Here is a 13535-nt window from a genome sequence, read left to right as displayed (position 1 = left end):
TGTGTTTTTCTGGCAAATGTGGTGCTTCTGCCAGCTTTCGTATGCTGCATCTCCAGGTTTGGGCCCTGTTTGGCATCCAAGGCAGTGGTTTGAAAGAACTACAGCATCCAAGATGAGACCTGTAAAGAAGTCAATTACCGATCCCACTCCGATGTGTGATGTGTGACCCCGCTTATGCCATGTGCCATCGTACACTACGGTGATGTCCTTGCAGAAGCTGGGGTCCATTTCTTTATATGTTTTGATCACTGCTGTGACAGAATCAGCATAAAACTTCTCCAAAGCGGTGGCCTCTGGCTTCCTGAACGTCTCTTTGAAGTGCTTTTGAAACGTCTTGTGGTGAAGACCTCTGTAAGAGACGTTCATGGCAGCCCAAAAGTCATTAAGAGCTGTTTGCCCCTTGCCTACTTGCTTTATAGCCATTATGGCGCGGCATTTACATCGAAGGCCTGCGTGTCCTTTTTGCGGGGTGATGTCCATAATTTATCGACGGTGCCACAAGAGGCGCACACGACTTCAAGTTTTGTTGCAAGTCCAAGCTTGGTGCTCTCTCGGACAGTCATAGCACCTTTCAAACATTCTTTGCACACTGTGCGGCTGAGCACGACGTTAAAGATGTTCATTTGAACGAGCGAAAAATGTTCGCCCTCACTTGTCACTGCAGGTGCAAGAGCCGGCTGCATCAGTTGAAATTTCTTCTGCGTCGCCGGCGTAGACTCGAGTTCAGCGCGAACGGCGTCACGACGTTTCGCATTCGCATCGATTTCTTCCTTCGTTAGGAAACGCGTCCGCAGATGAAGCGACGGTCCACTCACGCTCGATGGCGGCACCGATTCAGACGAAGTGCTGGGTCCGGCGATATCAGAAGCACTCGGTGTCACACTGGATGGCATCGATTCGGAGCACGTGTCGAGCCCGGCGATCTCGGAAACACTCGGTGCATTTGCGGCTCCAGCCACACTCGATGTGTCGGATTCTCGACTGGCGACAGCCGACAACACAGTTCCATCGCTGCAAGCGTCTACGCAGTCGGCACCCGCAGCAGAATAGCGGAATTTCGATGATCGTACAAGCCGCATAGCGCGCCTCCGCGCACCAAACTTCCGCACTGACTTCGGCTTCGTTGCCGGCATTGCCCGCAACAACAAAGACGAAAGGCACAGAACTAGTGCAAAAAGAAAAAAAACGAGAGAAAATGACCGAAAAGATAGCACAAGGCGAAGAGCGGCTCGTAAGCAGACGTCTGTCGAGGCGGACGGAGCAGAGAGCAACAACGAAGCGAGCGCGCTGGCCGCGCCATCGAGAGGAGCGACCGCCCCCGCTGCTGCACAGCAGCCAATGGCGGGCACGCTTTCTCCCGCGAGATATGAATGCGCTGCTCTAGCCAATCAGCGCTCCGCATCGCATCGCGGGAAAACGCCAATAGCGTCTCAACTCCAACGCCAATAGCGTCTCAAGAGATCAGTAGATCTCAATAAAATTTGCTCAGGACAACTGAGTGCAGAACAAATTTCGGCCTAATTAAACACTGAAGACAGGCACCGCGATCACATTGAGAACAAACTGGCAGGATTATAAAAATTGCAAGTGTTGCTCTGCTCTTATGCTAAATAAACTCTGGATTCATGTGTTCACCAAGAAAATCAAAATGTATTGATGTAATTGAAATTTGTTCAATTTTTGCTTGATACTTTGATAATTCTGTATCAATTTAAATTGGACATTTTTTTTTGGTCCCGTGATATACAAATTAATGTGATCTTACTGTATAGGGATCTTTAAAGTAAAAGTTTTTTGTGCCGTACAGTCACCTAATGATAAGGTATTTAAATAAGATATTATCATTAAGTACATTTGAGTCTCCTATTACACACCTGATTAGCAACGTAACTAGCAGTTCAGTGCAAGCAAAAACATTGGTGTACTCAACTGAATTATGGTTGACTTCTTTCATACCGTCAACATTCATATCTCCATAATTTCAGTTCTTACTCATGATATGTACATTGAAGTATTATATATGGCTGACTAGAATTTGCAAACAAGATGGCAAATTATGTAAATCTCCTAGAATATTTTTTCACATCAAGTGACATCGGTACTTTATCACTCTAGGAATCTCGAAGAGCATTCTAGTGTGATTTGGAGGAATGTCTACTGCATGACAGTCTCTTTAGTTCTAGTTGTGACGTTCAGCCCATTCAATGACCATATGTATGGTGGGTGGGTTGGTTGCAGCGGTACGCAAGGTTCGCCGGCGGATGCCTCACGATGAAAGCCTCATCACATTGGGAGCAGAGGCTAAAGAGCAGCTGGAGGCTGAGGTGCGGAGCTTGGGCCAGGTGGTGCAAGCAGCATGTGCCCTGCAGCGTGCCGTTTCATCCCGAATTGAGAACGAACTCCAGTTACCTTTGGACAAGATGAAAGAACTTGCTCATGAGGCCACTGATCGTGTCTATGGCAAGGAGGACCAGGTAATGAAGGGGAACGACACCCAATGCTTTGTCTGTCATAAAATACCGTTTGGTTGATTTGCATTTTTTGATGTTTGACTATTTTCTAACTCTTCACTCGTTTTTTGGGTCATTTTTGTCCGACATTGCTTGGCTGAAGATAACAGTAAAGAGAAATGTTTAACAAACTTTTCCATGTTTAATGTAAAATTTTTGATGAAATGCTTCCAGTCTGCCACAAGAATATTCATAATGGTGTAGTAAAACTGGAGATCAAAGCAAATGATTTGTTAAAGGAGGTCATATGTGAGCCCCAGTTCTATTGCTTTGACTATAGTTCGAAAGCGACATTCCTCTTTTGGCTTCTTCCTCAAAGGAGCAGAGCCATGCAGTGTTTGTCATTGTCCTCACTTTCATTTTTTTTTTAAGTTATGTTTTCTCGTTCTGTAAGGTGTGATTCTTGAGGCAGTTTTACATCTTTTGTGTTCCGTGAAAATGTTTAGTTATTCAGATTGGTGTTAGCTGTTTGTGTGCTGAAAGCAGCCTATTCAATGGAAAGGCAGCTTTCCGCAATACAGTTTTCTGAAGCACAAATATTTACATTGGCACGTAGGCATTTATTTGAATTCAGCTGCTTATCATTGTGTATATTGGTGCAGTATGCCAAATGTTGCAGATATAATTGTCATCGTCTGATCTATGTCGTACACTTGTTTGCTTGAAGAAGAGGGCCCTTCAAATTGATGTAAAGTGCTACGTATTTCTGCATATCTTTTAAGGAAGACGGCTGTCCTATCTAGATGCCTTTGTACTGCCACTCGGAGTACGATGGCTGTTCATGCACAACTGGCTTTACACAATCAACTAATTTTGATACCTCTGAACAACCAGGCATAGTTTTACGGCAAGGATTTGTCAACTGACACTCTTTGCTCAGTGCACTCTGTGCTTACGAACTGCTGTCTCCTTCACCTGACTAGTGATCAAAAATGTGTTGTCATACAGTAAAAACCTGTTAATTCGGACTTCACGAGACCGGAGAAAATGTCCAAATTAACCGAGGATACGAATTATCGTGAGTACGAACAAAACACTTGGAAAATGTCTCGTACACCATCAAACTTTTATTTCTTAAAAAAGTCTGTGATCGCGGTGTGTTTCATGGACGCAATGTGCGATGAAGTCACAATTTTGTGAAGTTCCTGCAGGTGGCTTAGTCCGCACACACTGTCCGAGGAAAGCATGCATATGTCCTCCAAAACGGCCAACGCATGCGCAGCCTCCATCATAGTGTGGCATGAACACTCGTCAGCATCACTTACGTCCTCGTCAGCCGATTCCCCTTCGCTGTCCAAGACTTCGGCGACGATATCGCTGTCGGTCACTGTGCCGGCCGCGGCAGCATCGCTGTCAATTGCGAAGTAATCGCTTAGGGGCACATCAGCTGGCATGATGCTCACATAGTGGCTGTCTTGCTCTTCACTGGTTTTCTCACCGGCCACCACCCCCAGATCAGCAGCGTCTTGCACGAAGCCGCTATGCCTAAAGCAGTTTGCAACTACTGCAGGCGGTGTGTTGTTGCACATGTATGTCAGCATGTGGATTGCGCTTAGCAGGCTTACTTCGTACTGCTTGCCTGACTCCACGCAGAGCAACATCCGCTCGAGTACCTGCCGTCGATGGCGGCTTTTCACAAACTGTATGATTCCCTAGTCTATTGACTGCAGGGAAGCCGTTTTGTTCGGAGGCAGGAATAACAGTTTAATGTTCTCGAGCCCGGACACCTTCGTGTGCACACTGCAGTTGTCTAGCACGAACAACACCTTTCGCGCCTTGGCCACGAAGCGGCGGTCGAGCTGATGCAGCCAGGCTTGAAAGAGTTCGGAAGTCATCCAAGTCTTTCCATTGAACCGGTAGTCGACAGGCAGCTGCTTAGTATTCTTAAAACATCTTGGCTTCGCAGCCTTCCCGATCACCACCAGCGGCAGCCGCTCTGTGCTGGTCATGTTAGCAGCCAGAAGAACTGTCACGTGCTCTTGTGCGTCGGTGGAGTCCCCCTTAAACGCAATAGTCTTGTCAGGCAGAGCCTTATAGAACAGCGCTGTCTCATCAGCGTTGAAAATGTTAAACGGCTCGTACGTATAAAGGTGCGTGGATAGTCCAGACCGGCAATCCTGCACAACACATTCGTCAACCGCATCTCTTCCACCTCACACGTTGCGGAACACCAGCCCGTGTCGGCACGCCTTTTCCCATCTCTCTCTCCCTACATCTTCGTCTTTATCTCTCACTATTTATCTGTCCTGTCTTCTACTCTCTTCTGTCTACTTCCAAACTTCCTGGCGGCTAGGGTTAACCCTGTGCAAATAGCCTACCTTGGTCTAGGCGCATTGGGTTATAGTAGCGTTGTAGGGCTGGCGTCTGCAGGTTTTAGCATCCGCAAACTTGTAGCGTCCCTTTGTTGGGCTCCGTGGTGGGTGGCCGCCAACGCTTCTGAAGAAAATTAAACTGGCATGCATAGAGCGTTTCCCTTATTAAGTGATCGTACCGCCTTAAAGCGCGTTTGCACCGAAGACTTAGGCTTTTTCAACCGATCAAGTGAAAACTTCCCCCATTTTCATGTTATACATAGTGAGATAAGCAGCAAGCAAGCCAGAACTGTATCCCCCTTTGTAGTAGCCAGATGTCTCACAGAAACTCTTGGAGCCGGGTACAAAGTTACCAAAATGGCCAGCGTTGAAGTTCGAGAAAAAGAACAGTTTGAAAAGCTACAGAATCTTTCAACTTTTGGTGACACTCCCATCACTGTAACACCACACAGATCTATGAACACAACCCGTGGAGTAGTATCTGATGCTTATTTGCTCTGCTTGACCGAAGAGGAACTTCTGGAGGGGTGGAAGAGTCAGAATATGACCAATGTACAAAGGATCATCATTAGAAGAGACAACAAGGTAACACCAACGAAACACCTAATACTCACGTTCGCTTCCAGTAATCTGCCAGAAAGTATTCAAACAGGGTACACGAAGACGTCGATCAGACCATACATACCTAACCCACGTCGTTGTTTTAAATGCCAGAAGTATGGCCACGGCTCACAAAGCTGTCGTGGTCACCAAACTTGTGCACAATGTGGAGTGTCAGGCCACAATTCTGACAATTGCGAAGAACCATCACACTGTGTGAACTGTGGCGGAAATCATGCCGCATACTCACGGTCTTGCTCATTTTGGAAAAAAGAAAAAGAAACCATCACATTGAAAATTGAAGAAAATATCACATTCAAGGAAGCAAGACGAAGAGTGTCGCCATTTTACGGCGCTACATATGCTGATGCGGCGCGTCAGGGGGCAACGCCGCACCAGCCCTCGCCACTCCTTCGGCCAGCGCAGAGCGAGCCGTCGGCTGTGGTGCCTGCCCCCAAGGCGACAGTAGTTCAGTCTACTCCGCCTCCTAGTGAATTGAGGCCGGAGACTTCAGGGTCCTCTGGTCTCAAGGCCTCCCCTCACCAGGCAAGGCCTAAAATCCGAACCACCAGCTCGCATGTGCGGGCACCCAGTGCCTCTGAGGAGGCAATGGATACAACGGTACCCTTGGTACCAAAAGTGCGGCGCGGCTCCTTGGAGCGCGCCAAGAAAAATAAAAAACCAATAACGGGGCCGGTCGACCGTCCTGCCACCTGAATTAACGAGCTCACTTCAACACAGGATACTCTTTGTACACACAGCAGCATCTCTCTTGTTTAAATATGTAGACAGAAATATTACAGTGGAACATCCGAGGCCTTCTTCGAAACCTCGATGACTTACAAGAACTCCTCCATGAACACAATCCAAGAGTGCTGTGTGTACAAAAGACACACTTAAAACGAACAAACACAAACTTTTTACGTAACTACGTAATCTTCCGAAAGGATAGAGATGATGCCATGCCACCATCCGGTAGTGTAGCGGTTATAGTTAGTCAAGGTATAGCATGCACACAATTACCCCTCCAAACTTCCCTCGAGGCGGTGGCTGTCTGAGTAGTTATTCTAAACAGACTTGTCACTGTCTGCTCTTTGTACATACCTCCGCACCACCGTCTTGAAAAACTTCAATTCCAGTCTTTAATAGACGAACTACCTGAACCTTATCTGGTCCTTGGGGACCTGAACGCACATAATGGTCTGTGGAATGACTCTCGCTGTGATGCACGAGGTCGTCTCATTGAACAATTCCTCATTTCATCAGGTGCTTGTCTGTTAAATAGGAAAGAGGCAACTTACTATAACCTTGCCAACAAAACTTACTCTTCCATAGACCTCAGTATCGCATCTCCTTCACTTGTACCATTACTTCAGTGGAAAGTCATAAATAATCCATATGGAAGTGACCATTTTCCTTTAGTTTTGATCCCACTCCGATGATCCCACCCATTTTTCTTGTTGGCCTGCACGATCACACCACTCAAAAAAACGACTCCTTTTGGGAGCGTCTTCCATTTAAATATGAGGTACGGGGGAAGCTTGTGCCCATCTGACGAGTAACAGAGCATTGCCATCACTGCAGTTTTACCGTGGACCGATGCCAGCACACCAACTTGCTTCGCCCCCTTCTTCTCGACGGTTGTGGTGCTAGGCATGTACAAGTAAAGAGGCATCTGATCGGCATTCCCGATTTGCCCAAGCAGATAGCCGTTGTTTTGCCGCAAGTTTAGGACGAACCTCTGAAAACTGTGAAGCTTTTCATCGTACTCCTCTCAAAACTTTTCGTATATGCCTGTTCGCTTTCGGAGGGAAAAGCTTTTCCTCTTCATAAAGTTAGTTAGCCAGCACCTGCTCGCTTTAAACTGGCTCCGCATTAGCCCTTTTTTTATTCCAAGGCTAACTGCATAGCCCGCACTTGGAGCAGATCTGTCGTCATGGGCCGCTGTGCCGCTCGCTGCTCAAGCACATACTCGCCGAGCAGCTCCTCAATTTGCGGAAACCGACCCTGCTGTGGTCCACTGAAGCCTTTGCGTGAAGCTTTGCTGTCAACAATCTTCTGCTTTTGTTTCCGCCATTCCCACATGCACGTTTCGTGAACTCCGAACAACCGCGATGCGGCCCATTTCCGTCCGTTTCTACACACGCGATGACTTTTCTTCTTTTAAAGGCGGCATTGTGGAGCACTCGAGTTTTTGGAGTCGGTCCTTCCATGCCGTCGACGCTAATGCACTACAAGATGACGAACTGCTCACCACACGTACGAAGTGCCGCACTTGGGAAACATATAGGCAGAAATGGCCGACGCACCATGCCGACGCACCATGCCGACGCACGTAGGGGGCGGCCATTTTGGATATGCCGATGGCAATAGAATGACCGTATTCAGATATTTTTTTTTTTTCGTACTCGATTCTAACGCGCATGCAATTAACGAACTCCTTCAACGGGAAAAAAGGCGCGCGTTAGATTCGAGTAATTACAGTAGGTCGACCCCCCAAGTTCAGGTTACCGAAAAAGATAAAAAAAGGAAAACAACCTTAAATTGCCGAATGACATTTATTTGGGAACTGGGCGCACCGCACCCCGATCGTCGGAGCTCCCTTCAGCCACCATCGCAACTGTTCCTATTCGTTAGACGAAGCACTACTGTCTTCTGAAGACGAGAGTTTGCCGCTGGCCGCTCCCACAGTGCGTTGTCTTCCGTGCCATATACAGCGAGTTGCTGATGGAACATTTCTAAAAAGCTGTTTCCACCGTGCAATCTGGCAAGGAACGCCAGGCTGAAAGCACCCAGCCACAAACAGTCGCAAGCGGAGGCCTCTGTTGGCGGCCCATCGGTCTCTTTGGGTTGTTGCCGGACATCCACTTTTGGTACTCAGCCGCACTCGGTCCTTGAACAGCTTGTTTAGCACAACGTCGATCGATTAAAGGGTGGACGTCATACCACCTGGTATCACCGCGAGGTCCTTTTTTCCATCGCCCAGTGCACGCTTCACAGCGTCGGTAAAGTGACCACAAAACACATCTAACTCCAGCATGCTGCAAAGACGCAGCAGTGCACCTGGCTTACAGTTCCAGACTACTCGTATCCATTCGAGCATCATGGCCTCGTTCATTTATCCCTTTTTGTTGACGCGAACGATAACACTGGGCGGGAACACTTTCTTCGGCATTGTCTTACATTTGAAAATGATGAAAGGCGAAAGCTTCCTACCATCTGCCATGCATGCCAGCATGACGGTGAAACGCGAGTGCTCATTGCCGGTGGACAAAAGCTTCATATCCTTGGCGCCACGCTGCATGATCATGGTCGATGAAGGCATGTCAAACCACATGGGGGTCTCATCGGCATTGTCAGTCTGCCCCATCATGTAGTTGTTCTGCTCCCGAAGCCGGTTCACAAAGCCCTGAAAGTTTATAAGCCTGTCTTCGAACTCGTCTGGAAACTTCTGACAGATGAATGTGCACCACCGGAACGAAAATTTTTTGCGTCTCATGAATCGACGCACCCAAGAGTTTGGTGCACGAAACTCTTCTCTCGTGAGCCCAGCTTCTCAAGCGAGTTCCACAGCTTTCTTGCGAATGGTATCCACGGTCACTGGCAGCGAGCACGCATGAACTTCCCACACAAAGTTCTCTAGCGTATCCTCCAGCTGTGGATGAACTGCACTTTGCCCACGAAATCACATTTTCCGAGGATTGCACATCTGCAGCTTCCCTTTCTGCGCCCTCCAATACCGCACTCTTTTTTCTGATACATCAAAGTGGTGCTGAGCAGCCATATTCCCATTTGCTTCTGCGAACTCAACAACCTCTAGTTTAAACGCAGCTGAGTACTGCCTTCTCATACTGCTACTCATATTTACTGAACGAAAAAAATACCACTAAAAATGAAATACAATGTCAACCGGAGCAAGAAGTTAGAACAGATCGGAGGCAAATCACGAACACAAAAGAACAGAAAAAAAAACAACCTGCTATTGGATTTGAATGCGAATATGGCCGTGTCCAGCTTCTCATGCACATGCAAGACACAGGTTGCCAGACAGCAGTGCACTGTCGGCTAGACACCGCTATATAAGACGAGGGGCGACTTTAGATCGTTGTTTTATTGTAAATATCTCAACTTATATTCCGGTTTATACAGTAGCAGTGTGTCATACAGATATCCGTGCAGCCAAGAGACTTGCACATCAGGTTGAGTATTTAAAGGAGAGGAAGTAAAACATCTTCATTATTAATATTGGAATTGAGTGAAAAAAACGTGAGGAGCCCCTAGATGGAGGTTCCTAGGATGACTCTGGCAAAGTGTCAAGCCTGTTGTAGTATGGCTCAGAGGACCTCAGAAGGAGGAAACAGATCATAACAAAACAAACAAAATTAATGGCAAAATACAGCGAAATTGAGCCACAAACTAACCAGAAAATCTGTGTAATTTGAGAGGAGAGAGAACTACCAGCAGTTCTGAGCTTTGTCGAAGAACAAAAAAAGAACAGGGTCCAAAGGACATGAGGTGAAGATGCTTTGAACAGAGGGCAGAGAGGAATGTGCAATAAAACACCACCACAACGCTCAGTGTTTCAGAGGTATGGCCCAAAATTTAGAACATAGAAGCGGGCGACATAAGGGCACTGCCCCGCCGCGGTGGTCTAGTAGCTAAGGTACTCGTCTGCTGACCCGCAGGTCGCGGGATCGAATCGCGGCTGCGGCGGCTGCATTTCTGATGGAGGCGGAAATGTTGTAGGCCCGTGTACTTAGATTTGAGTGCACGTTAAAGAACCCCAAGGGGTCGAAATTTCCGGAGCCCTTTACTACAGTGTCTCTCATAATCATATGGTGATTTTGGGACGTTAAACCCCACATATCAATCAATCAATCATCGACATAAGGGTACTTGCGGGACAACGCGACATGGTAGCATGCGAATACACTGAATTTCTGAGAAAATTAGGGCATATGACGAAAAAACATGCTGTACACATGTTGAATGGAAATAGATTTACACCCACAGTTGTCATCAAACCAGGAATGTTATTTTCTTGACTATCAGAAAGAATTACTTTGCCATAGAAGCATATAGGGCCCATTACCTTTTCTGAAGAAAACAAACTCCTTATACACATTGTTGCATTAGCACAACAAACATTAACATTCCATCTCCAAGAACAAACTACTTACCGTATTATAAGGAGACAGTGTATTCTGGAATCTACACAATCGAGAGGTGTAGTCGAGCTTAAGAAATTTTTCTGCGCTTAATTTGGTGAGGCAATGCACTTATAAATGGCAAAACTTACCTGTATTGTGTGTGCAACGTTTGCTGTAGATATTTTTAGAATAGTTCACAGAATGAGCGCTGATGGCTGCACAAGAGATTGCCTCTCTCAAAGCAATGTTTTGGAATTGCAACAACATGTAGAGGTGGCTTGAGATAGGTTTTCTTTTCTATCTATTTCCATTTCTTGGAATGTTTCACAAATGCAACAACGTGCGGCAAAGGGTTAAGAAATGTAATCTGTATCGATATATCCAACACAGTGTAGAAATATGTCGACAGTTAGAGTGCTAGGATCTCTTCTTGTATGCAACATGGGGTAGGTTGGCTAGGATGTGTGATACTGTTTGAGAAACTGTGTGTGTGGGGGGGAGGGGGGTTTGTTTCTATCATGTGTATGTCAAGTTGATAAATAAATTTGAACAACATTGATTTTTTTACCTATTAATTTAATTTATAGTGGTTATCTCCTTTTGGGAGGTTACTGCTGGCTGGTGGCAAATAAAGGACCACTACTGGCCAATGTGGCAGATTTCTGACCAATCAGTTTGGAATTAGGGGTGAGTGATAGTGTTTTATGACCAGCCACCACTCTGCCCCGGTGGCAGGAAGGATAGGCTCAGGTTTCCCAAATCACGCTGGTATCACTAAGCAACATTGTGAATGGCAGAACTCGTGTGGTGTTACTACTGAGTCGTGTTACAGTTGTTTGGGACTATGGCATAAGGATTATGCAGGTCAAGTAGATTGTAAGCATTTCTCACAGGGACCTGACTGCTTGCGTGAAGCACTGGCAGCAGCGGTGAGCACCCTGGAGGTCATGGCTGATGCAGTACAGCCACAAGGACCCCAGCCCAAACCTATTGCCCCTATCCAGCTGCGAGCTCAGGCACACCGCCAACAAGCACGTGATCTTGAAGTAGTGCGTGCCAGCTTGGAAGCTCGAGAGAATGACATCATTGCACTGAAAAAGGCACTGAAGATAAAGGTATGCACGCATTTTACTACATACTGTATAAAATGTCTAATCTGAGAAAAAGTGCAATATTCTGTGCTGTAGGACTATTGACTACGTTTAATATGCCAGTTTATGAGCGATTTCTCTAAATTTCAATGCACTGTTGTGACCTCATAGACCAAGGCAGTTGTGGTTGGAAAAGTGTGATACTTTTCCTTATCGCGATGCTAGAATATAGTCTACAGTGGTAGCTTACTGGCTTCGGTGTTAGAAGCCCAAGGCTCCCATGATGACTTCTGCTTACTTCTACAAAGTCAATAATTTTGAACACATCCTAACCTTTGTATTTGCTAGAGACAAATTCATATCAACCAGTCAGGTCAAGACAAATCAGATCGACAAAACTAACAAGAAAGCTATAAAATTACCAGCCGTGCAGCTTTTCCAAGATTTCTTTATGCTCTCGGCCTCATGTGCCACTGATGGTGGTATTGCTCTGGTTACATCAGAAAAGGAGTCCATGTTTGTTTTCTGCTACATTTCAGCTCTAATATAGGTACTTACTTGCATAGTTTGCACTATCTCGTAATTTGCGCTCCCCGATCTGCACGAGCCAGCGAGATGGTGCACGCATAAAGAGAATTTGGACCTTTGAATGTTTTGGACAGGTGCATTCCTCACCGAGCAGGTGGGCACAGTCATGTTAAAACAAGCTGCAAGTATGAAGTCGATTTTCTTTTTAGGACTTCTGTACTACAGTTCCTAGAATACCGCACCCGAACCTGTTGAATGAATGTCGAAAATGCTCGAGTGTTTGCCACCCTCCAACTCCGCATCTTTTCCTCTGTTAGAATGCTTGCTCGTAACATGGCACGGGCTATTTTTTGCAGCGGAGGCGTGCGAGGGCCTGGTACGTCAGCTGATTTTTTCTCATTCTCTACATTCGCACCTGCAACACACGCTTAGGTAATTTCGGAAGTTTAGGTTTCGCCATACGTCCATCGTGTTTTTATTGTTTGCTTGCATTGGGATACAATAGTTATGTACACAGCAAAACTCAAGCTCGCAGTTACAAACTCTTTCGAAGAAAACCGGAACTGTGCTGCCACGAAGCACATCAGCGTGAAGTACTTCAATGTGCGACTTTTGGTACAGGAGAAAGCAGAGGAGCATGCTCTTGCTAATACAAGTTTCCTGCTGTTGAAGAAGATCTTTTTCAATTATATGCGAAAGCTTAGGTTCTCTTCTGGTATCACCGTGTCGTGGGACCTGGTTTCTCCCAGCATTGTCGAGAAGAGCTTAAAGAAAATTGGGTGTTCAAACGCGCTCGACGTAATTGAGGACAACTCGCTTTGGGAAGGTGTTGACTCTGGCTGTGACAATGACTCGGTGATTCCAGGGCTTCTATCATCCAGGGCTTCACACATGCACGTGGAAGGCCTGGGAACACCATACTGCACCAATACATAGACACCGAAAGCACAGTAGCAAGCATGGGCCGCTGCGTGAAAACCTCAAAAATTGCACCCGTCCCGACACACCGCAGCGCCACATTACGGCTGAGTTTCAGTGCATACTCCCTATAGAGTTCACGAATGAGCCACAGAGGTCTAATGCTCATAATGCTCATAATGCTCATAATGCTCATAATGCTGAACTGCTGACCTGCAGTTGCGAGATTGAATCTCGGCCACAGCGGCTGCATTTTCAATGGCGGCGAAATTGCTTGAGGCCTATATTTAGATTTAGGTGCAAGTTAAAAGCCCAGGTTTTTGAAATTTCTGGAGACCTCCACTAAGGGTTTGTAGCGGTCTTTGAAACCCTTGACAACCCTTGAATTTTTAAATGGCGTTTTTGAGGCCTTGAAGACCCTTAAAT

At 46.5% G+C, this 13535-nt stretch overlaps 1 protein-coding gene across 2 annotated transcripts in view; it reads left to right on the top strand.

Annotated features, from left to right (window-relative positions):
- The window catches only part of DCTN1-p150 (dynactin subunit 1), a 58733-nt gene that overhangs the window by 24693 nt on the left and 20505 nt on the right, over positions 1-13535 (top strand). For both annotated transcript variants that reach the window (XM_037427057.2, XM_037427056.2), the window contains exons 5-6: positions 2239-2474; positions 11466-11687. In XM_037427057.2, coding sequence (XP_037282954.2) covers positions 2239-2474; positions 11466-11687 — 458 coding nt within the window. The remainder of the gene's footprint in view (positions 1-2238; positions 2475-11465; positions 11688-13535) is intronic.

The sequence above is a fragment of the Rhipicephalus microplus genome, chromosome X (genome assembly GCF_043290135.1).
Source record: "Rhipicephalus microplus isolate Deutch F79 chromosome X, USDA_Rmic, whole genome shotgun sequence".
In the NCBI taxonomy this organism is placed as follows: domain Eukaryota; kingdom Metazoa; phylum Arthropoda; class Arachnida; order Ixodida; family Ixodidae; genus Rhipicephalus; species Rhipicephalus microplus.
Note: the sequence above shows the minus strand (reverse complement) of the source record. Positions and strands in the feature narration are given on the sequence as shown.